The sequence below is a fragment of the Danio aesculapii genome, chromosome 18, assembly GCF_903798145.1.
Source record: "Danio aesculapii chromosome 18, fDanAes4.1, whole genome shotgun sequence".
NCBI lineage: Eukaryota > Metazoa > Chordata > Actinopteri > Cypriniformes > Danionidae > Danio > Danio aesculapii.
In genome coordinates, this window is record NC_079452.1 from 22695603 (window position 1) to 22719238 (window position 23636).

Here is a 23636-nt window from a genome sequence, read left to right on the forward strand (position 1 = left end):
AAGCCTTTAAATGTCACTTTAAGCTGAATACTAGTGTCTTGAAGAATATCTAGTCTAATATTATTTACTGTCATCATGACAAAGAGAAAATAAATCAGTTATTAGAGATGAGTTATTAAACTATTATGATCAGAAATGTGCTGAAACTCTCTGTAAAACAGAAATTGAGGAAACATATTAAAGTGTTCAAATTTAACAGGAGGTTTAATCATTCTGACCAATTGTATTCTCAAAATGGCTGTTTATGAATATTTTATTCCATCAGTGGACTTATGAATACAGTATATCAGGGCTGCACGATTCTGGCTAAAATGAGAATCACCATTTTTCTTTTTTGCTTAAAATCAAGATCACGATTTCCTCACGATTGTGTAGATGTAAAATAAAGATCAATGAGTAGGCTATTATGATAGTTATGTATAATGTAGGTCTACTGTTGGTTAAATGTGTCCTGGTCATTAATGCACAGTAAAGTGACGACATCAGAATACAGCTATTGATAATTCTGATGTTAAATGATTATGTTTGAGACATCAGAGACAGTCAGACAACATTATTAGACCATGGTAAAATCAGACATGTGTCATTATCAGATTCCCTCTTGCATTATAATCAACGATTGACCTTATTCTTCAATGTGGAAGTGCGTGCGTTTTTGTAAAGTAGAACTTCCGATTCAGTCGCCTATGAGAGAAATGACTAGGAATAATGAACATAATAAACAGTCAAACTACTTACTCTACAAACAAGTGTTTACATGGCAATACAGACAAAATAGAATATTATAATAAGAAAAGATCAGTTTGCAACACCAAGCAGCAAAACGAGCTGTTTTTAACCTCTAAAAATGAATGGAAGTGAAGGAGATTAAAAGTCTCGAGACAAAATGATTCAAATAGCTGCGCCCACTGGTACACGGAGAATAAGGTGAATATACACTGTAAAAAATGGCTGTAAAAAAATCTGTAACCTGGTGAACAGTGTGTTTCCTTAATATATACGGCGAATAACTGTAAACTGACTTTCCCAGAAGTCCCTGCATGGCACATCCTCTTTTATGCTATTTGTTGACATCACTCTGGATCTGTTCAGTTGTTTCCCCATCAGTTATGGTCATTAGAGATTTATCCTACATCTAATGTTGATAATGTTTATTTCATGACTTTAATGTTATGTGTGTGACCATACTGGTGTTCAGTAGCTGTGTGAATGACACTGAGCACCTTCTATACACTGATACACTCTTCTGCTTGTGGGGAAAGTTGTTTGTGATGAGCATTGGGTCATTATGTAACTTCCTCATCTCCACCTGCACACGGCTGTGTTAACATGTCTGTGTAACAAAAGATTTGTAGATGCTGGTAATTCAAAATACAGACACATTACCTCTATAAATTAATAAAATACAGTAGTTTACTGTAAAAATGAGACATTACTTTTACTGTTGGTACTGTATTTTCAACAGTAAAGTACTGGCAACCACAGCTGCCGTTTTTTACCGTAGATCTTACAGATTTATTTTCTTACAGTGTAGTGTACAGTAGTTATACTGACACTGTTAAACATTTCTCCTCATGCACAACACTGTGTTCAACTCTAAAATGCGATATGATCATTTAAATGATGTGCGCGCTTTCACTTTCACTTTCACTGCTGCGTGCACTCATGTCATGGCTGCCGTCACTTTGAGAAAAAAAACACACACAGGTAAATCCTACCTCCCACCCGGCCCCCAAACAATAGCTTTGTGCAACAAACTGAACATTATTTACAACTTTACTTCCTGTTATCACGGCCTATGCAGGTTCTGTTCACTAAAGTAGATGCGGGCGGGCGCATCCTCACTGGTAAACGCACAGCTCACGGTCAGCTCACGTGTGATTTCACGGCCACAAATAACATTACATAAAGACAGAGATGACATTTTTGGCTGAATTAGATCTTATAAATACAGTATATGACTCTTTCAGCCCCATTTGGAGGTGTCCATGTTGCTGAGTAATGTATATAAAAGAATGTGAAGACTTGTGCAACTGCCTATATGCCTCTCTCCTGACCTTCGTCGAAATGCTGGATTAAGATCGTGTTTAGGGTCGAGATCATGATCTTTTTAGCTATAACAAATTAATTTGACTTCTTCTCTACTTTGGTTTAATTCGACTTTACCTAATGGCAGATTATTTAGCTCATTTAAGGAAAGCCCAACTTCATTTTGACTCATTATTTGTGAAAACTGGACATTATTCTTTACTTGTCTAGAAAATGCTTCTTGATTGTAGAAATAGTGGATATTTGGACTCAAAACAAGACAAAAACTCAAAGTAAAGCGTTTGGTTTGGTTTGGTTTGGTTTTTTGCAGTGTGATTTCCTTTAGAGATGAGCGGAGTCGTCTCCGTCATCTGTTAACCGCAGGCCTCCTCCGGCTCTCTAATCAGGGATTTACGGCTCCTAATTGCTCCTTTGGAGTCATTGTGCTGGATAAATGAATTAGATTTTTAATCCCTCATGCCAGCAGGGCATTTCCATCTGATCCGTCTGTGTTTGTGGCACAAAGAGTCAGAAGAAACACACCTGAGCCGGAGACTCATCTGAACAAACACACGCTGATATTATCCCTCATTTCTCCAGGCTTTATTCACATCTGTGCTGGATAAAAACAAAACAAAACCAACAACTGAGGAAAAGAGCATTGCAGGGTTTCCACAGAGATGCTGGAATATCTGTCATTTTAAAAGGTCAATTTCAGACATTAAAGGTAAAATGAGTATTGCACACGTCACTATTTTTCTCAGAAAACAGATTTCTTAAGGTGCTGTTGATTTGAATAGTTCATTAGCAGTCAGTAACAACCAAACTAATCCACACATAGTCAGAAAACAAATCTGCTTAGTTTAGAGTTTAAGTTCTGTGTAATAAAATGAAAAGGAAAAAGTATTGAACACATGAGGAAAGGGAGATGTAGAAAGGCATGGAAAGCCCAGACAGCAGCTGAAGTCTTCCAGTAGTTGGAAAGCAACACTGTTTTTCTGTCACTTTACATTTTAGTTTCCATTTATTAACATATATTGCATTTGGTAGCATTTTTTCTAGGTGTGATTGATTACACTGTGATTGGCTGATTAAATGTTTGCATTAATAAAATAGATAGCTATAGATAACGATACAGATTTGGCGCCACCCATTGAACAGTTAGGTTTCAATATTTTAGTCTGTATTTTTAAAAGATTATGTAGTCTTTTGATATATGGAAAAATCAGATCATTCAAATAAATGTAAAGTTAAATATGGCATCTAAGATGTGAATAAATGATATTTAATTGAGGCATTTCAGTGTGTTAATAATGGGTTTAAGGCAGACATATCAATACATTTTAAATACGTTTTTCAGAAAACAAAATTAAGTTAGTTTTGTGTAATAAAATGACGAAGGAAAAATAAAGATTGAACACATGAAGAAAGGGAGGTATAGAAGGGCATGGAAAGCCCAGTCAGCAGCTAAAATCTCTTGAGTAGTTAGAAAGCAACTCTTTTTTTTTTTATTTTATTTGTGTCTGTCACTTTACATTTTCGTTTCCATTTATCAAAATATATTGCATTTGGTACCTTTTTTCCAGGTGTAATTTTTTCTACACTGTGATTGGCTGATTAAATGTTTGCATTAATGAGATAGACAGTTATACAGACAAAGATTTGGCGCCACCCACTGAACATTTAAGTTTCAATATATTGTAGCCTTTATTTTTAAAAGTGATGTAATATTTCGATATATAGAAAAATCCGATCATTCAAATAAATATAAAGTTAAATATGGCAGCATTTCAGTGTGCTAATAATGGGTTTTGGGCAGACATATCAATACATTTTAAAATTAATTAATTTAGTGTTGCGTTATAAAATGACAAAAGATTGAACACATGAAAAAGGGAGGTGTAGGAAGGCATGGAAAGCCCAGTCAGCAGCTGGAATCTCTTGAGTAGTTAGAAAGCAACTTAAAAAAAAAAAAAAATTTATATTATTTTTGTTTGTCACTCTTTATTTTAGTTGCCATTTATCAAAATCTATTGTTTTTGGACCATGTTTCCCCCTGTATGTATGCTATGATTAGATGTTTGCATTAACGAGCCATTAAACAAGGGTATGTGGCCAGTGAGTGTATATTGTTTTATGTATGTAGTTTACTGTAGAATGTTCTGTTTATTAATTTTCCAATATATGTAAGTAATAATTAAGGATAAGCCATTGAATTATTATACAAATAACACACACTTGAAATCTTTATTGTGCTTGTCCTCTGGTCTCCAGAACAGCTTCAAAATCCACTGATTACAGTCAGGTGTGTGTCCTCAAACTGCTCCTGTGTGTAGCACTAGAGTTCTCCACATCTCCTCCTGTTGTGTTCTGATGTGATTTTAGACTGTTGTAGCAGTGATATGGAGCTGTAATGCACTGTAAACCTGCCCGAACTACTTTATCTGTGCCTTTATCCTACAATAACAGCACACATTAGAACGCTTAAGAGAAATGTTTATATATTTAGTAACATATAGCGTTTATATAATATAACGTATCTTTGGAAATACTTTCAAGTCAGCCCAGCTTCAGTTTGCTCATTCTGAACAAATCAATGAAGATCCTTGAACAGGTCGACCACAGTGCCTGAGTCCGACCATCAATTTAACAAACACCACCTCATTATTTATGTTATTTATGATCATTTGGTGGGTCAGATCAATAAACTCAGGTCAGAACTCTGAACACATATTGGTTTATTTATTGATTGATTAATTGATTGTCTATAGAATTAACCTGTTGTTCAATGACTTGCCTAGTTATTAAAACAGAAAGACTGATGATCGTTGTTTTGAGCGGTGTTAATCGCTTTGTTTTTTGCTGCTTTTGGCCTAAAACAGAATCTGTTTCAGGGTCTGGAAAGTTGTTTTCCCTCAGATTACTTGATTTTCACTTGAAACTTGTTAGACATGTTTAAAACTGCACATGATGTTGTTGAACTTTGCCGTATTTACTCATAACATGAATGAAGATCCTGGTTTCAGCTTTTTTGAACAGGTCGACTCATGAACATATGAAGCCCCTGATTTACCATCATTCTCTCCATCTGTGTCCTCCAGGTGGTGGGTCAGATTGATAAACTCACATCAGACCTGGAGCTGGATCTGGATGCGGACGACTGGACGGTGGCGACGGCGAGCAGCACGTCCAGCAGTGAGCGCGGCCTGTGTGAAGCCTTCAGACTGGACTTTCTGGGCCAGGACTCGCTCTCTGACAGCTGGGACTTCTGCAGCTTTCTGGAGTCCTCGAGTCGGAGATCAGCGCGGGACGACACCAAACCTCCGCCCGCCACCGCCAGCGTGTACTCGCAGATGAACGGTGGGCTGCCTGTCCCCAACGGACCCCTGATTATCACACCCGACTCATCCAGCGAGGAGGCCTCCAGCTCCACACACAGCCAGAGGTGGGAAAACTACACCCAAAACAACACTGTGTGTGCAAAAGAATAACTAAAGAATTGTTTTAGCCGTCATTGGGTGTTAACAGAGCTGAAGTCAACATTATTATCCACCCTTAATGACTTGTGTTCATGCATATAATCTCATTCATATTCATGATGTGTGTCATGTAAAAATGTGTCATGAACACTCTTCAAGTGTTACCTGAATTAGGGATGACCCAAAAATTTCAGCCACTAAAAGTTATCGTAAATGTTTTAAAATATTTTAGTTCTCGTTTATTACAATAACATTAGTTTGACCAATAGTTTTAGTCTTCATTTTAGTTCTTGTTTACTGAAATAATTATCTATATTTTTTAATAGGACAGTGTAGAGTGGAGACAGGAAAACATGGCGAGCAGAGAGAAAGGGGAATGATCAGTAAAGGACTCTAGTCTCTGTGAGCACATCAGTGCTGTATTTATTGACCCACTAGGCTATTGGCGCTGACAAAATAGTTTGGGTTCTCGTTGACAATAATAACCTTTTCTGAGCAATAGTGTTCATTTACTATAACAACTTTGTTTTGACTAATAGTTTTAATCAGTTTTTGTGCACCAAAATAACCTTGTTGAGACCAACACTTTCTACTAAATTAACCATGATTTGGTCTTAGTTTACTCAAATCTTTTTTGACCAATACTTTTTCTTCATTTACTAAATTAACCATAGTTTGACTGATAGTCTTAGTTTACAAAAATAACCTTGTTTTGACCAATAGTCTTAGATTGTAACTATCAGTCAAAGCATGGTTATTTTAGTAAGCAGAAACTAAGCCTAAAACTACCGGTCAAAACAGGGTTATTTTAGGAAATAAGAACTAAGTTTGCTAAAATAACCTTCGTTTTGACCGATAGTCTTACTTTAGTTTACTAAATAACCTTTGTTTGACTGATAGTTTTAGTTTCCGATTTAAACTATCAGTTAAAGCATCATTTTATTAAATAAAAACTACGTTTACTAAAATAACCATGTTTTTATCAATGGTCTTAGTTTTTGTTCTTGTTTACTAAAATAACCTTGTTTTGTCCAATAGTCTCAGATTGAAACTATCAAAGCATGATTATTTTAATAAGCAAAACCTAAGCCTAAAACTATTGATCAAAACAAGGTTATTTTAGGAAATAAGAACTAACTTTACAAAAAAAATCTGGTTGACCAATAGTTTACTAAAATAACCATGTTTTGACCAATAGTTTACTAAAATAACCTTGTTTTTTATCAATAGTCTTAGTTTGAAACTATCAAAGCATGATTATTTTAATAAGCAAAACCTAAGCCTAAAACCATTGATCACAACAAGGTTATTTTAGGAAATAAGAACTAACTTTACTAAAATAACCATGTTTTGATCAATAGTTTACTAAAATAACCATGTTTTGACCAATAGTTTACTAAAATAACCATGTTTTTATCAATGGTCTTAGTTTTTGTTCTTGTTTACTAAAATAACCTTGTTTTGTCCAATAGTTTACTAAAATAACCATGTTTTGACCAATAGTTTTGGTTTTTGTTCTTGTTTACTAAAATAACCATGTTTTGATCAATAGTTTACTAAAATAACCATGTTTTGACCAATAGTTTACTAAAATAACCATGTTTTTATCAATGGTCTTAGTTTTTGTTCTTGTTTACTAAAATAACCTTGTTTTGTCCAATAGTTTACTAAAATAACCATGTTTTGACCAATAGTTTTGGTTTTTGTTCTTGTTTACTAAAATAACCATGTTTTGATCAATAGTTTAGTAAAATAACCATGTTTTGACCAATAGTTTTGGTTTTTGTTCTTGTTTACTAAAATAACCATGTTTTGACCAATAGTTTTGGTTTTTGTTCTTGTTTACTAAAATAACCATGTTTTGATCAATAGTTTACTAAAATAACCTTGTTTTGACCAATAGTTTACTAAAATAACCATGTTTTGACCAATAGTTTTGGTTTTTGTTCTTGTTTACTAAAATAACCTTGTTTTGTCCAATAGTCTCAGATTGAAACTATCAAAGCATGATTATTTTAATAAGCAAAACCTAAGCCTAAAACCATTGATCAAAACAAGGTTATTTTAGGAAATAAGAACTAACTTTACTAAAATAACCATGTTTTGATCAATGGTTTTAGGCTTAGGTTTTGCTTATTAAAATAACCATGTTTTGATCAATAGTTTACTAAAATAACCTTGTTTTGACCAATAGTTTACTAAAATAACCATGTTTTGATCAATAGTTTACTAAAATAACCTTGTTTTGACCAATAGTTTACTAAATAACCATGTTTTGACCAATAGTTTACTAAAATAACCATGTTTTGACCAATAGTTTACTAAAATAACCATGTTTTGACCAATAGTTTACTAAAATAACCATGTTTTGACCAATAGTTTACTAAAATAACCATGTTTTGATCAATAGTTTACTAAAATAACCTTGTTTTTTATCAATGGTCTTAGTTTTTGTTCTTGTTTACTAAAATAACCTTGTTTTGTCCAATAGTCTCAGATTGAAACTATCAAAGCATGATTATTTTAGTAAGCAAAACCTAAGCCTAAAACCATTGATCAAAACAAGGTTATTTTAGGAAATAAGAACTAACTTTACTAAAATAACCATGTTTTGATCAATAGTTTACTAAAATAACCTTGTTTTGACCAATAGTTTACTAAAATAACCATGTTTTGATCAATAGTTTACTAAAATAACCTTGTTTTGACCAATAGTTTACTAAAATAACCATGTTTTGATCAATAGTTTACTAAAATAACCTTGTTTTGACCAATAGTTTACTAAAATAACCATGTTTTGATCAATAGTTTACTAAAATAACCTTGTTTTGACCAATAGTTTACTAAAATAACCTTGTTTTTTATCAATGGTCTTAGTTTTTGTTCTTGTTTACTAAAATAACCTTGTTTTGTCCAATAGTCTCAGATTGAAACTATCAAAGCATGATTATTTTAGTAAGCAAAACCTAAGCCTAAAACCATTGATCAAAACAAGGTTATTTTAGGAAATAAGAACTAACTTTACTAAAATAACCATGTTTTGATCAATAGTTTACTAAAATAACCTTGTTTTGACCAATAGTTTACTAAAATAACCATGTTTTGATCAATAGTTTACTAAAATAACCTTGTTTTGACCAATAGTTTACTAAAATAACCATGTTTTGACCAATAGTTTACTAAAATAACCATGTTTTGACCAATAGTTTACTAAAATAACCATGTTTTGATCAATAGTTTACTAAAATAACCTTGTTTTTTATCAATGGTCTTAGTTTTTGTTCTTGTTTACTAAAATAACCTTGTTTTGTCCAATAGTCTTAGTTTGAAACTATCAAAGCATGATTATTTTAATAAGCAAAACCTAAGCCTAAAACCATTGATCACAACAAGGTTATTTTAGGAAATAAGAACTAACTTTACTAAAATAACCATGTTTTGATCAATAGTTTACTAAAATAACCATGTTTTGACCAATAGTTTACTAAAATAACCATGTTTTTATCAATGGTCTTAGTTTTTGTTCTTGTTTACTAAAATAACCTTGTTTTGTCCAATAGTTTACTAAAATAACCATGTTTTGACCAATAGTTTTGGTTTTTGTTCTTGTTTACTAAAATAACCATGTTTTGATCAATAGTTTAGTAAAATAACCATGTTTTGACCAATAGTTTTGGTTTTTGTTCTTGTTTACTAAAATAACCATGTTTTGACCAATAGTTTTGGTTTTTGTTCTTGTTTACTAAAATAACCATGTTTTGATCAATAGTTTACTAAAATAACCTTGTTTTGACCAATAGTTTACTAAAATAACCATGTTTTGACCAATAGTTTTGGTTTTTGTTCTTGTTTACTAAAATAACCTTGTTTTGTCCAATAGTCTCAGATTGAAACTATCAAAGCATGATTATTTTAATAAGCAAAACCTAAGCCTAAAACCATTGATCAAAACAAGGTTATTTTAGGAAATAAGAACTAACTTTACTAAAATAACCATGTTTTGATCAATAGTTTACTAAAATAACCTTGTTTTGACCAATAGTTTACTAAAATAACCATGTTTTGATCAATAGTTTACTAAAATAACCTTGTTTTGACCAATAGTTTACTAAAATAACCATGTTTTGATCAATAGTTTACTAAAATAACCTTGTTTTGACCAATAGTTTACTAAAATAACCATGTTTTGACCAATAGTTTACTAAAATAACCATGTTTTGACCAATAGTTTACTAAAATAACCATGTTTTGACCAATAGTTTACTAAAATAACCATGTTTTGATCAATAGTTTACTAAAATAACCATGTTTTGACCAATAGTTTACTAAAATAACCATGTTTTGATCAATAGTTTACTAAAATAACCTTGTTTTTTATCAATGGTCTTAGTTTTTGTTCTTGTTTACTAAAATAACCTTGTTTTGTCCAATAGTCTCAGATTGAAACTATCAAAGCATGATTATTTTAGTAAGCAAAACCTAAGCCTAAAACCATTGATCAAAACAAGGTTATTTTAGGAAATAAGAACTAACTTTACTAAAATAACCATGTTTTGATCAATAGTTTACTAAAATAACCTTGTTTTGACCAATAGTTTACTAAAATAACCATGTTTTGATCAATAGTTTACTAAAATAACCTTGTTTTGACCAATAGTTTACTAAAATAACCATGTTTTGATCAATAGTTTACTAAAATAACCTTGTTTTGACCAATAGTTTACTAAAATAACCATGTTTTGATCAATAGTTTACTAAAATAACCTTGTTTTGACCAATAGTTTACTAAAATAACCTTGTTTTTTATCAATGGTCTTAGTTTTTGTTCTTGTTTACTAAAATAACCTTGTTTTGTCCAATAGTCTCAGATTGAAACTATCAAAGCATGATTATTTTAATAAGCAAAACCTAAGCCTAAAACCATTGATCAAAACAAGGTTATTTTAGGAAATAAGAACTAACTTTACTAAAATAACCATGTTTTGATCAATAGTTTACTAAAATAACCTTGTTTTGACCAATAGTTTACTAAAATAACCATGTTTTGATCAATAGTTTACTAAAATAACCTTGTTTTGACCAATAGTTTACTAAAATAACCATGTTTTGATCAATAGTTTACTAAAATAACCTTGTTTTGACCAATAGTTTACTAAAATAACCATGTTTTGACCAATAGTTTACTAAAATAACCATGTTTTGACCAATAGTTTACTAAAATAACCATGTTTTGACCAATAGTTTACTAAAATAACCATGTTTTGATCAATAGTTTACTAAAATAACCATGTTTTGACCAATAGTTTACTAAAATAACCATGTTTTGATCAATAGTTTACTAAAATAACCTTGTTTTTTATCAATGGTCTTAGTTTTTGTTCTTGTTTACTAAAATAACCTTGTTTTGTCCAATAGTCTCAGATTGAAACTATCAAAGCATGATTATTTTAGTAAGCAAAACCTAAGCCTAAAACCATTGATCAAAACAAGGTTATTTTAGGAAATAAGAACTAACTTTACTAAAATAACCATGTTTTGATCAATAGTTTACTAAAATAACCTTGTTTTGACCAATAGTTTACTAAAATAACCATGTTTTGATCAATAGTTTACTAAAATAACCTTGTTTTGACCAATAGTTTACTAAAATAACCATGTTTTGATCAATAGTTTACTAAAATAACCTTGTTTTGACCAATAGTTTACTAAAATAACCATGTTTTGATCAATAGTTTACTAAAATAACCTTGTTTTGACCAATAGTTTACTAAAATAACCTTGTTTTTTATCAATGGTCTTAGTTTTTGTTCTTGTTTACTAAAATAACCTTGTTTTGTCCAATAGTCTCAGATTGAAACTATCAAAGCATGATTATTTTAATAAGCAAAACCTAAGCCTAAAACCATTGATCAAAACAAGGTTATTTTAGGAAATAAGAACTAACTTTACTAAAATAACCATGTTTTGATCAATAGTTTACTAAAATAACCTTGTTTTGACCAATAGTTTACTAAAATAACCATGTTTTGATCAATAGTTTACTAAAATAACCTTGTTTTGACCAATAGTTTACTAAAATAACCATGTTTTGATCAATAGTTTACTAAAATAACCTTGTTTTGACCAATAGTTTACTAAAATAACCATGTTTTGACCAATAGTTTACTAAAATAACCATGTTTTGACCAATAGTTTACTAAAATAACCATGTTTTGACCAATAGTTTACTAAAATAACCATGTTTTGATCAATAGTTTACTAAAATAACCATGTTTTGACCAATAGTTTACTAAAATAACCATGTTTTGATCAATAGTTTACTAAAATAACCTTGTTTTTTATCAATGGTCTTAGTTTTTGTTCTTGTTTACTAAAATAACCTTGTTTTGTCCAATAGTCTCAGATTGAAACTATCAAAGCATGATTATTTTAGTAAGCAAAACCTAAGCCTAAAACCATTGATCAAAACAAGGTTATTTTAGGAAATAAGAACTAACTTTACTAAAATAACCATGTTTTGATCAATAGTTTACTAAAATAACCTTGTTTTGACCAATAGTTTACTAAAATAACCATGTTTTGATCAATAGTTTACTAAAATAACCTTGTTTTGACCAATAGTTTACTAAAATAACCATGTTTTGATCAATAGTTTACTAAAATAACCTTGTTTTGACCAATAGTTTACTAAAATAACCATGTTTTGATCAATAGTTTACTAAAATAACCTTGTTTTGACCAATAGTTTACTAAAATAACCTTGTTTTTTATCAATGGTCTTAGTTTTTGTTCTTGTTTACTAAAATAACCTTGTTTTGTCCAATAGTCTCAGATTGAAACTATCAAAGCATGATTATTTTAGTAAGCAAAACCTAAGCCTAAAACCATTGATCAAAACAAGGTTATTTTAGGAAATAAGAACTAACTTTACTAAAATAACCATGTTTTGATCAATAGTTTACTAAAATAACCTTGTTTTGACCAATAGTTTACTAAATAACCATGTTTTGATCAATAGTTTACTAAAATAACCTTGTTTTGACCAATAGTTTACTAAAATAACCATGTTTTGACCAATAGTTTACTAAAATAACCATGTTTTGACCAATAGTTTACTAAAATAACCATGTTTTGATCAATAGTTTACTAAAATAACCTTGTTTTTTATCAATGGTCTTAGTTTTTGTTCTTGTTTACTAAAATAACCTTGTTTTGTCCAATAGTCTCAGATTGAAACTATCAAAGCATGATTATTTTAATAAGCAAAACCTAAGCCTAAAACCATTGATCAAAACAAGGTTATTTTAGGAAATAAGAACTAACTTTACTAAAATAACCATGTTTTGATCAATAGTTTACTAAAATAACCTTGTTTTGACCAATAGTTTACTAAAATAACCATGTTTTGATCAATAGTTTACTAAAATAACCTTGTTTTGACCAATAGTTTACTAAAATAACCATGTTTTGATCAATAGTTTACTAAAATAACCTTGTTTTGACCAATAGTTTACTAAAATAACCATGTTTTGATCAATAGTTTACTAAAATAACCTTGTTTTGACCAATAGTTTACTAAAATAACCTTGTTTTTTATCAATGGTCTTAGTTTTTGTTCTTGTTTACTAAAATAACCATGTTTTGACCAATAGTTTACTAAAATAACCATGTTTTGATCAATAGTTTACTAAAATAACCTTGTTTTTTATCAATGGTCTTAGTTTTTGTTCTTGTTTACTAAAATAACCTTGTTTTGTCCAATAGTCTCAGATTGAAACTATCAAAGCATGATTATTTTAGTAAGCAAAACCTAAGCCTAAAACCATTGATCAAAACAAGGTTATTTTAGGAAATAAGAACTAACTTTACTAAAATAACCATGTTTTGATCAATAGTTTACTAAAATAACCTTGTTTTGACCAATAGTTTACTAAAATAACCATGTTTTGATCAATAGTTTACTAAAATAACCTTGTTTTGACCAATAGTTTACTAAAATAACCATGTTTTGACCAATAGTTTACTAAAATAACCATGTTTTGACCAATAGTTTACTAAAATAACCATGTTTTGATCAATAGTTTACTAAAATAACCATGTTTTGACCAATAGTTTACTAAAATAACCATGTTTTGATCAATAGTTTACTAAAATAACCTTGTTTTTTATCAATGGTCTTAGTTTTTGTTCTTGTTTACTAAAATAACCTTGTTTTGTCCAATAGTCTCAGATTGAAACTATCAAAGCATGATTATTTTAATAAGCAAAACCTAAGCCTAAAACCATTGATCAAAACAAGGTTCTATTAGGAAATAAGAACTAACTTTACTAAAATAACCATGTTTTGACCAATAGTTTACTAAAATAACCTTGTTTTGACCAATAGTTTACTAAAATAACCATGTTTTGACCAATAGTTTACTAAAATAACCATGTTTTGACCAATAGTTTACTAAAATAACCTTGTTTTTTATCAATGGTCTTAGTTTTTGTTCTTGTTTACTAAAATAACCTTGTTTTGTCCAATAGTCTCAGATTGAAACTATCAAAGCATGATTATTTTAGTAAGCGAAAACTAAGCCTAAAACTACTGGTCAAAACAAGGTTATTTTAGGAAATAAGAACTATGTTTACAAAATAACTATGTTTTAATCAATAGTTTTAGTCTTAGTTTAGTTTACTAAAATAACCATGTTTTGACCAATAGTCTTAGTCTCAGACTGAAACTATCGGTCAAGACCAGGCTATTTCAGTAAACTAAACTAACCTTGTTTTGACTAATAGTCTTAGTGTTTGTTGTTGTTTACTAAAATGACCTTGTTTTGAATAACAGTTTTAGTCTTCATTCACTAAAATAATAAACCTGTATCCTCACACAGCCAGAAAACCTCCCGCACAGCCGGCACTCGAGAACGCGTTCGCTTCAGCGACAAAATCCTGTACCACGCGCTGTGCTGCGACGATGATGAAGACGAGGATGAAGACGAAGACGGAAGAGACGAAGAGGAGGATAAACTGGACACCGACAGCGAGCGCAGTCCTCTGGCCGGTTCGCCCGTCCCGCCGCTGCCCGAACTCTACAACTGTCGGGAACCACCGGCCGGCGGATCACACACGCTACCCAGAAAAGATGCTCTCAACCCGGGCTGCCGGAAAAAACTCCTGCGCAACAGCAGCACACAGACGGTTTCAGACAAGAGCACGCAGACACTCCTGCCATACGTCCCCGCAAAACACAGAAACAAGGACCTCTGAGAGAACAGGCCGCCACATATACCACCCCAGAACGCTTACCCAGAACTATATACTATTTAATATCAAATACATAGATAATAGATTCCAAAAAACAATACATGAATTACTAAATAAATTATATATGGGCAAATTTCAAGACTTGGTACAGTCATTTTATGGCTCCATTACACATGAAATATATTCACCTTCTTCAAAATGGGTTTGTTTTTGGAGGATTTCTACATCTTAAGCTCTTTAATGTGTTTATATAGTCTAACAAGAGTTTCATTTCACAATACAATACACTGCAATACTGAATTATTTACTCTCACTGGTTGAAATACTCATGGGAAACACACTGGTGTTACTGCAGGTTATTACAAGACGTATATAGGAAACACTTTAGGTCACAATTCACAGTATTAACTAACACTACTAGCTCAATAAACTACTAATTAGCTGTTTATTAGTAATAGTAGTTGGGTTTAGCTATAGAGTATGATGTAGAATAAGTTCATACCTTATAACTACTAATGAACAGGTAATAAGCCAGTAGTTAATAGCATGAATTGTGACCTAAACTAAAGTGCTAGCCATATTTATAGGGCTTACATCTATGGTAACACTTTACAATAAGGTTGTATTAGTTAATGTATTTCCTAACATGAACAATTCAGTTATTACAGCATTTATTAATGAAAATAAAGTTGTTCATGGAGCATTAAATGTTGAACTATGAATAATAAATGTGGTTCATGTTACATTAACTTAACATTGTAAAGTGTGACCATATATTATTGAAATCAATGCCAGTGACTTACCATGTACGATTCCTCACCTGGTAAAGGGTTAGTGTTTTCTTTTTAGAGGTTTCTTATGCTCCAAATAAACTTGATTGAAAGTACAGTAAAAATTGCAAAGCTGTGAAATATTATTGCCATTTAAAGAGGCAATTTCTCTCTGAATATGTTTATTGTTGCAACCCTAATATACTAACATTCAAACATTTGAGGTCAAACTTTGTCTTCGAGGATGCACTAAATTGATCAAAAGTCACATCAAAGACAATTATAATGTCATAAAACATTGATCAGTGATCCTGAAAACCACAATTAAATCTATTGCTGTTTCCATAAATGCAATATGATGCAGTACAACATGTCTAATGATCAGAAATGACCCCTGATCATCATATTGGAATGATTTCTGAAGGATCATGTGATTCTGAAGACTGGAGTAATGATGCTGAAAAGTAATTTACTGTATAATCAGAGAGAAAACATCTATTTTAAATTGTAAAAGTATTTCACAGTATTTTTGAGCAAATAAATGAGACTTTCAAAACACATTTGTGACCCTGAATCACAAAACCAGTCATAAGTGTACATTTTAAACTGAGACGCACATTTATTCTGCTGATGTCTACCTGCCAATGACAAAAATCATGACAAAACGGTGATTAAGCTCATAAATGGGTTTTTTTTCTTGCTTTTTTATATTTATTTTACATTTTATTTTAGTTTTGTTCAATTTGTTTAACCTTTCCCTGGATTTTGTATCACCATAGTCCCTAAATATGTATGTACAGCGAGGAAAATAAGGATTTTTCTCAGAAAACGTATTTCTAAAGGTGCCGTTGATGTGAACGTTTTTACCAGATGTTGATAACAACCAAAGAAATCCATATATGCAAAGAAAACTAATCTAATTAGTTTACAAATGAAGTTCTGTGTAATAAAATGAAATGACGCAGGTAAAAAAGTATTGAACACATGAGGAAAGAGAGGTGTATTTGGGCAGTGAAAGCCCAGACAGCAGCTGAAATCTCTCAGTAGTACTTCATTAACCCTCTGCCCTTCCTCAGTGTAAATGAACATCAGCTGCTTCAGTCCAACATCTACATCAGCAGGAGGATGAAGATGAACCCAGGGTGGACATTTCAGCAAAACAATGATCTAAAACACAGTCAAGGAGACTCTCAGAAAAAAAAAAATTAAGCTGTAGAATGGCCCAACCAATCACCTGAGCCGAATCCAATAGAAAATACAAAATAAAGCTCAGATTTGATAGACGAGACCCACAGAACCTACATAACCTTTAACCTACATGTTAAAACTTTATTTACACATCACAATCCATAACATTTTTTTTTATCAAAATAAAGTGTCCAAGAGACATATATGTAATCTAATGTACAGCCCCAAGCTATCAAATATAGGATTTTAATGTTGACATGACTGACTACTAACGAGTACTAATTAACCATATTTTTAATTTAACCTTAAATACTTCACATATTTTACTCAAACAGTAAAATATTCCGTTCTTGTGCACACTGTAAACATATTATGACAAAAACAACAAATATTTTTATGTTGCTTTAACTTACTATAATCAAGTTATACAAAGTTAAACATAATATTTTTAGTCAAGTTAATTATTCTGAGTTAAGTGATGTAAGTTCACTCAACAAAAAGTACATTTGATTCAACTAAATAATTTAAAGGTGCAGTATGTAAGTTTGACACCCAGTGGTTGAATTAGGTATTGCACTCCTGGATCAAAACAAACTCAAGCGCAGGTTGCCAGATTGAGGACAGGAGTGAGTGATATAAACTGTTTTAAATTAAAGCAGCAGCACCCAATAGAAGGAATATTCTCCATATTACAATGAGTTTCTGTCCTGATCAACATCTCGAATTTATATATTAGAAACGGCTTCTATTTCTCACAGCTGAAAACTGACAATGATCAGCTCAGGTACAGCTCATGTGCTTTATTCAGTGTTAAATGCTAATAATGTGAGTCTGAACGCCATTTTGCATCACATTTATTGCCATATACTGAAAGCAGCAGCAGATAGTTCAGCTCAGATCTGCAGAATACAATAAACCATCTGAAAATGAACTTCTGAACATGTTGCACACAGAACAGCATGCTTTCTGAGCCTTCCTGACTGACTGACTGAATGAAATACGCTGTTTTCCACCATCAGGCAACCCGGGTGCTGAAATATAACTGGCTAAGCTGGCAGTGGGCGGGTTTAAATGAGTAAAACAAAGAGAGATCTCCGGCACGTAATGCACATGTTCAAAGCAGAATATCTGACTTCAGCATGGTGTTTCAGATAAAGAATGTTCACTGAGCATGTTTCTGAATATCTGCACACATATGATGGTGTTTTGATGATGCAGAAGAGTCAAAAACTCGTCAGAATATTATAATAACTGACAGACAGCATGTTTAAGGCAGCACATTTATTTTTACAGTGCAGCTCTTATGGAAAATTGGAGTATTTGTGATTCATTACTTGGTTTACTGATTAAACCCATGCAACATATGACTGCTTTTGTGCTCCAGGGTCACATTTGAGCTTTGCACCCTTACCATTGGCATGCTTTGGTTTGTTGGGATAAAGCGGGTGTATTTTCGAAGCGTCTCTGACATTTACACGCGTCTGTGCTCTCGGCGGGAGCGTCTGAAGACTGAATCTGGCCTCCATGTGAAAGGTTATGTCTCCTATTCTGGTGCGCGCTGGGGATCGGGAACTCAATAGTGCTGTGTTTTATTCAAAGGGATGTTGCCAATAGCACAGCGGATCGATCCGCTGCCGGGGTCTTCAACAAAAACCTGCCGTATATTCAACATTTACTCACAATCCAGCGCTGTGTGAGCAAGAGCAAGAGCCGAGGCTTGCTTTTCATATGGAGCCTTTTCACATTTCTGGGTTTCTCAGCATTGAAGTCATCATAGCTGGTAAACTTAGAGAGCGCAGTGAATGAGAGAGTATGACAAAGAAAAACGAGACAGCAGGTCAAACCCGACAGAGAAACTGTGATTTAACCCTTTCTCTACATCTACAGTTCAAGACTTAAGATATTCGCCCTCCTGTGAATTTCCTAAAATATTTCCACAGATTCAGGAATTTTTCACAGTATTTCCTGCAATATTTTTTCTTCTGGAGAAAGTCTTATTTGCTTTATTTTGGCTAGAATAATCTTAAACCCATTTTAAGGTCAATATTATTAGCCCGCTTAAGGCCAGCTCACACGGTTCGATTTTTTTGTGTATATTCCTGAACGACTGTAGCATGTCAGACTGCATAAGCATGGCTCTCATGTCACACTGTAAGATCTCAGCGGTCATAAAGTCAGACTGAACGACAATAAAGACGCACCAGACACTGAAGAAAACTCCTCCGCAGTTTGACACTCACTGTCCCGCGTTCTGAAATGATTCCTCACAGCAAACATAAACAATTTGTAGCCGCAATTTTTCACACAGTTTGCCTCAAATAAACCTGGAGGGAAAAAAAACTTCTGGCATTTCCCTGTGGTCATATGAACTTCCGCATGGATTGCGTCATCAGATTCGGCGTTCCTATTGGTTCTTGGATTGACGCTCATCACAGCTGTTGTCACCCTGCAGGAAACTGACACTGCCAGAACTTCATCAGAGGAAAAATCTGACCGCAACAGGCACTAAGCAGCTGTCTGTGAACATGTCAAACCAACGATCAAAGAGCACAGATTTTAGGATTTCAGGAATCTTTTAGGATTTCCCAAATTTGGTTCAGATGACAAAATCGTGGCTGAAATCTCACAGTGTGAGCAGGGCTTTACAGGTGCTGTCTGTACGTTTTTGACTCTACTGCATCATCAAAACACCGTGATATGTGTGCAGATATTCAGAAACATGCTCAGTGAACATTCTTTATCTGATAAACAATGCTGAAGTCAGATATTCTGCTTTGAACATGTGCATTACGTGCCGGAGCTCTTTCTTTGTTTTGGTCATTTTAACCCACCCACTGCCAGGTTAGCCAGTTATATTTCAGCACACCATGTTGCCATGGTGGAAAACAGAGTATTTCATTCATTTATTCAGGAAGACTCTGAAAGTGTGTGTCTGCGACTGAAATGCGACCTCCGGTGGACAGTAGCAGACTCTGAAATGAGACACAGATTCAGAGTTCCACATGAAGTTATTAATTAGCAAATAATCTAAATATTAGGAGCGTAAACATTAGGTGTGCAGGTTATATTGTAACCGTGTGTCCTAACAACACACTACCTGATGAGATACGCAGTGATGAGCAATTTGGCTGTTTGCACCAGACGAAACACGACAGAAATGTAAGTACAGCCATTCAGAAGCCCAGAATAGTGCACTCACTGCACTCCAGTGAAATGGTGAGGTTTATAATCTAATAAATACACATTAAACCTCTTTAACATTATTAAATGTAGATGCTGAATCACTGATATGTGTTGGTTTGCACTGAGTCTGTTCTGATGTTCAGTTTCAGATGGTTTATTGTATTGTCCAGATCTGAGCTGAACTATCTGCTGCTGCTTTCAGTATATGACAATAAATGTGATGTAAAATGCCATTAAGACTCACATTATTAGCATTTTACACTGAATAAAGCACATGAGCTGCACCTGAGCTGATCATTGTCAGTTGCAAGCTTTAGGTATAAACTTTAGAACAAAAATTCCTTTTAGTATGGAGAATATTCCTTCTATCATGTGCCGCTGCTTTAATTTAGAGCACAGTTTAAATCAGCCTTTAGGCTCAATAGTCAGGCTTGCTCCTGTTGGTGTTGTCAATCTGGCAACCTGCGCTTGTATGTGTTTTAAACACACAGATGTGCATTACCTCAACCACTGGCTGTCAAACATACTGCACCTTTAATAGTATTAGTTTTGGATTGTCTCCAGAATAAACCACTGTTATACAATGACTTGCCTAATTACCCTAACTTTACCCTAATTACCCTAGTGAAGCCTTTAAATGTCACTTTAAGCTGAATACTAGTGTCTTGAAGAATATCTAGTCTAATATTATTTACTGTCATCATGACAAAGAGAAAATACATCAGTTATTAGAGATGAGTTAATAGGTTTAGAAATGTATTGAATACCTTCCCTCCGTTAAATAGAAATTGGGGATAAAATATTCAGGGGGGCTAATAATTCTGCCTTCAACTGTATATTGATGTAAGTTAACAGAGAATTCTTTAATTTTGGAGGTGAGATTAAAGTATTGGGTCGTCCTGCTTATTCTACACCCTTGAGTGGGAGGATTGCGGAGAAAAGCCAAATTATACGTTGGAGAAACTGTGAAGGCAAATGAAGGGCAAAGCGGTCCGGCAAAATGAGTGTTTGAAGACAGATTGTTGTTAATTACCCCCTCAGCGTAATCATTTACTGGGCTGGATGTCCTGCGGGACGGTCAGCCCATAGATCCTGAACACTGAGATACTGTCCACAACACCATTATCTGGAGGAGGATCATTAGATCAGCTTCAGATCACGCATACAGACTGACCACAGCACACAGACAGCGCATTACAGCTATTATTATCACAGGCCATTCTGTCTCACTTAAACGATGAGTTATAGAGGGTGAATAAATAATGAAATATATAAATATATAAATGTCTAAAGGAAAGCAGAATGCCAAACAATCACCTATTTCAGTAATGAATGAAAACCAGCATGCAGAACACACACACACACACACACACACACACACACACGATCAATCAGCATTTCTACATCATTAAACACTAGTTGCATCCCAAATGACATACTATAAAAAGTATTGTGTGTGGTTTAAAGAAGTCTACGAATTGGCCAAAACTAGACTAGTCATCAGGAATGAATGAAGTCTGTCTAAAGGAAAGCTTCTACTCAAATGCCAAACAATCACCTGCTATTTCAGTGTGCAGTAATGAATGAAAACCAGCATGTAGAACACACACATGATCAATCAGCATTTCACAACACTATCTATTAGCATCCCAAATGACACACTATAGAAAGCTGAACTTCGATCTCTATTAAACACAGAATTGCTTGGTGTGTATGCACTTTGCTTGTATGTATGCATACCTCACTTAAATGATCTAAGATGATTTGGCAGATCCTGGATCTGTTAATCTTGATAACTGATCTCGGGCTAAGTTCTTCAAGTTGGCATATCAGATTAGATGTGTGGATCAACTGATCTGAGATCAGTTGTGAAGTGTTGTGAAGGACAGATCTATCCATCCTCGAAATCATGATCAGCAATGAAACGATTGGCTGACGGCACAGCAGCGTAATGACATCATCTCATTAATATTCAATTATTCATCTGAGCAAAATTACATACAATTCATAGTAAACGGTTTGTTCAATATGATACTCAATAACTGTCCACATCTGCTGTGATCTGCAGGCGCTACACGTTCATCTGTCAAGAGTGTTCAGCAACTTACTCTAACCGTTTAGAGCTGATCGTCTTTATTATAGTAGTCTAAGCCTGGTCAAGTCTCTTAATCTGCATAAGGAATAAATGAATGATTCAATTAATTTAGCATCAATAAATCATTTGGATATTGATAAAGGTGTCTGAAACTTTAGTGAAGCATCAAATCACCGGCATATTAGCGGTCACAACATGTGCATGACTGCAGAAATCATTATTCCCTTAAATAAAAACAGTGGAATATTGCACATGTCTATTATCATACACACACTGAACTAAAGCTGGTACAGTAAATAGTGTGTGTTTATATCTAATAAGTCCATATTAATACATGTTCTCTTTCACCCCCTTAGGGAGAACCACCCCGTGACAGTCTCTGTAGGCGCTACTTTTATTTCAGACTGCATAAGTATATATATATATATATATATATATGTATGTTTTTTGGTAACTATTTACCATTTCCCTGAGTGTATATTACTACCACTGTAAGAAAATATCAGAATTCGGTACGGTACTTTCAGTATCACCTTTGCTTGAGAAGACCCGATCTAATCCTGTTTATATGAAATAAGCTGCTGCTCCTGATCAGGTTTGAGCTAGTGTTGCTATGACAACAACTCTATATAATAACTGTCAAATCGTCAATAACCAAATCCACCTAACTGAGAAATCCACGTACAAAGAACAGACCTCAGGGGATCGCTCTTCGCATGTCGATTACTCCATTAGCTGGATTTGGTTATTGATGATTTGACACGATCCAGGATCCTTGTGTTGTTCAAAACTCATCCGAGAGTTGTTGTCATGGCAACAGTTCTGGTAGCTCAAACAACCTCAAGCAAAGGTAATGCTGACAGTATGTGCCCAATGCTGATATTTTCTCACAGCAGTAACCTATAGGTTATATACACTCAGGGGAAAAGTTAAATAGTTAAAATAATCTTAATGATAATTAGTAATATTTAATATGAAATAATTAATCATATTTATGTTCATATACATACAAGTTTAAAACATATATATAAAGAAAACTCATGCAGTCTGCACTCCCAAATAAAAGTACAAAATGGGGTGGTTCTGGCCAAGTGGGTGAAAGAGAACATGTATTAATATGGACTTATTAGATATAAACACACACTATTTTACTGTACCAGCTTTAGTTCAGTGTGTGTATGATAATAGACATGTGCAATATTCCACTGTTTTATTTAAGGGAATAATCATTTCTGCAGTCATGCACATGTTTTGACCGCTAATATGCCGGTGATTTGATGCTTCACTAAAGTTTCAGACACCTTTATCAATATCCAAATGATTTATTGATGCTAAATTAATTGAATCATTCATTTATTCCTTATGCAGATTAAGAGACTTGACCAGGCTTAGACTACTATAATAAAGACAATCAGCTCTAAACGGTTAGAGTAAGTTGCTGAACACTCTTGACAGATGAAAGTGTAGCGCCTGCAGATCACAGCAGATGTGGAGAGTTATTGAGTATCATATTTAACAAACCGTTTACTATGAATTGTATGTAATTTTGCTCAGATGAATAATTGAATATTAATGAGATGATGTCATTACGCTGCTGTGTCGTCAGCCAATCGTTTCATCCCTACTGAAAAATCCAGCTCA

General features: G+C 33.2%; 1 protein-coding gene across 2 annotated transcripts in view; it reads left to right on the top strand.

Annotated features, from left to right (window-relative positions):
- insyn1 (inhibitory synaptic factor 1) overlaps window positions 1–14898 on the top strand; it is a 108174-nt gene extending 93276 nt beyond the window's left edge. For both annotated transcript variants that reach the window (XM_056477936.1, XM_056477935.1), the window contains exons 3-4: window positions 5130–5473; window positions 14387–14898. In XM_056477936.1, coding sequence (XP_056333911.1) covers window positions 5130–5473; window positions 14387–14762 — 720 coding nt within the window. In that variant the 3' untranslated portion in view covers window positions 14763–14898. The remainder of the gene's footprint in view (window positions 1–5129; window positions 5474–14386) is intronic.
- Window positions 14899–23636: the final 8738 nt, after the last annotated feature.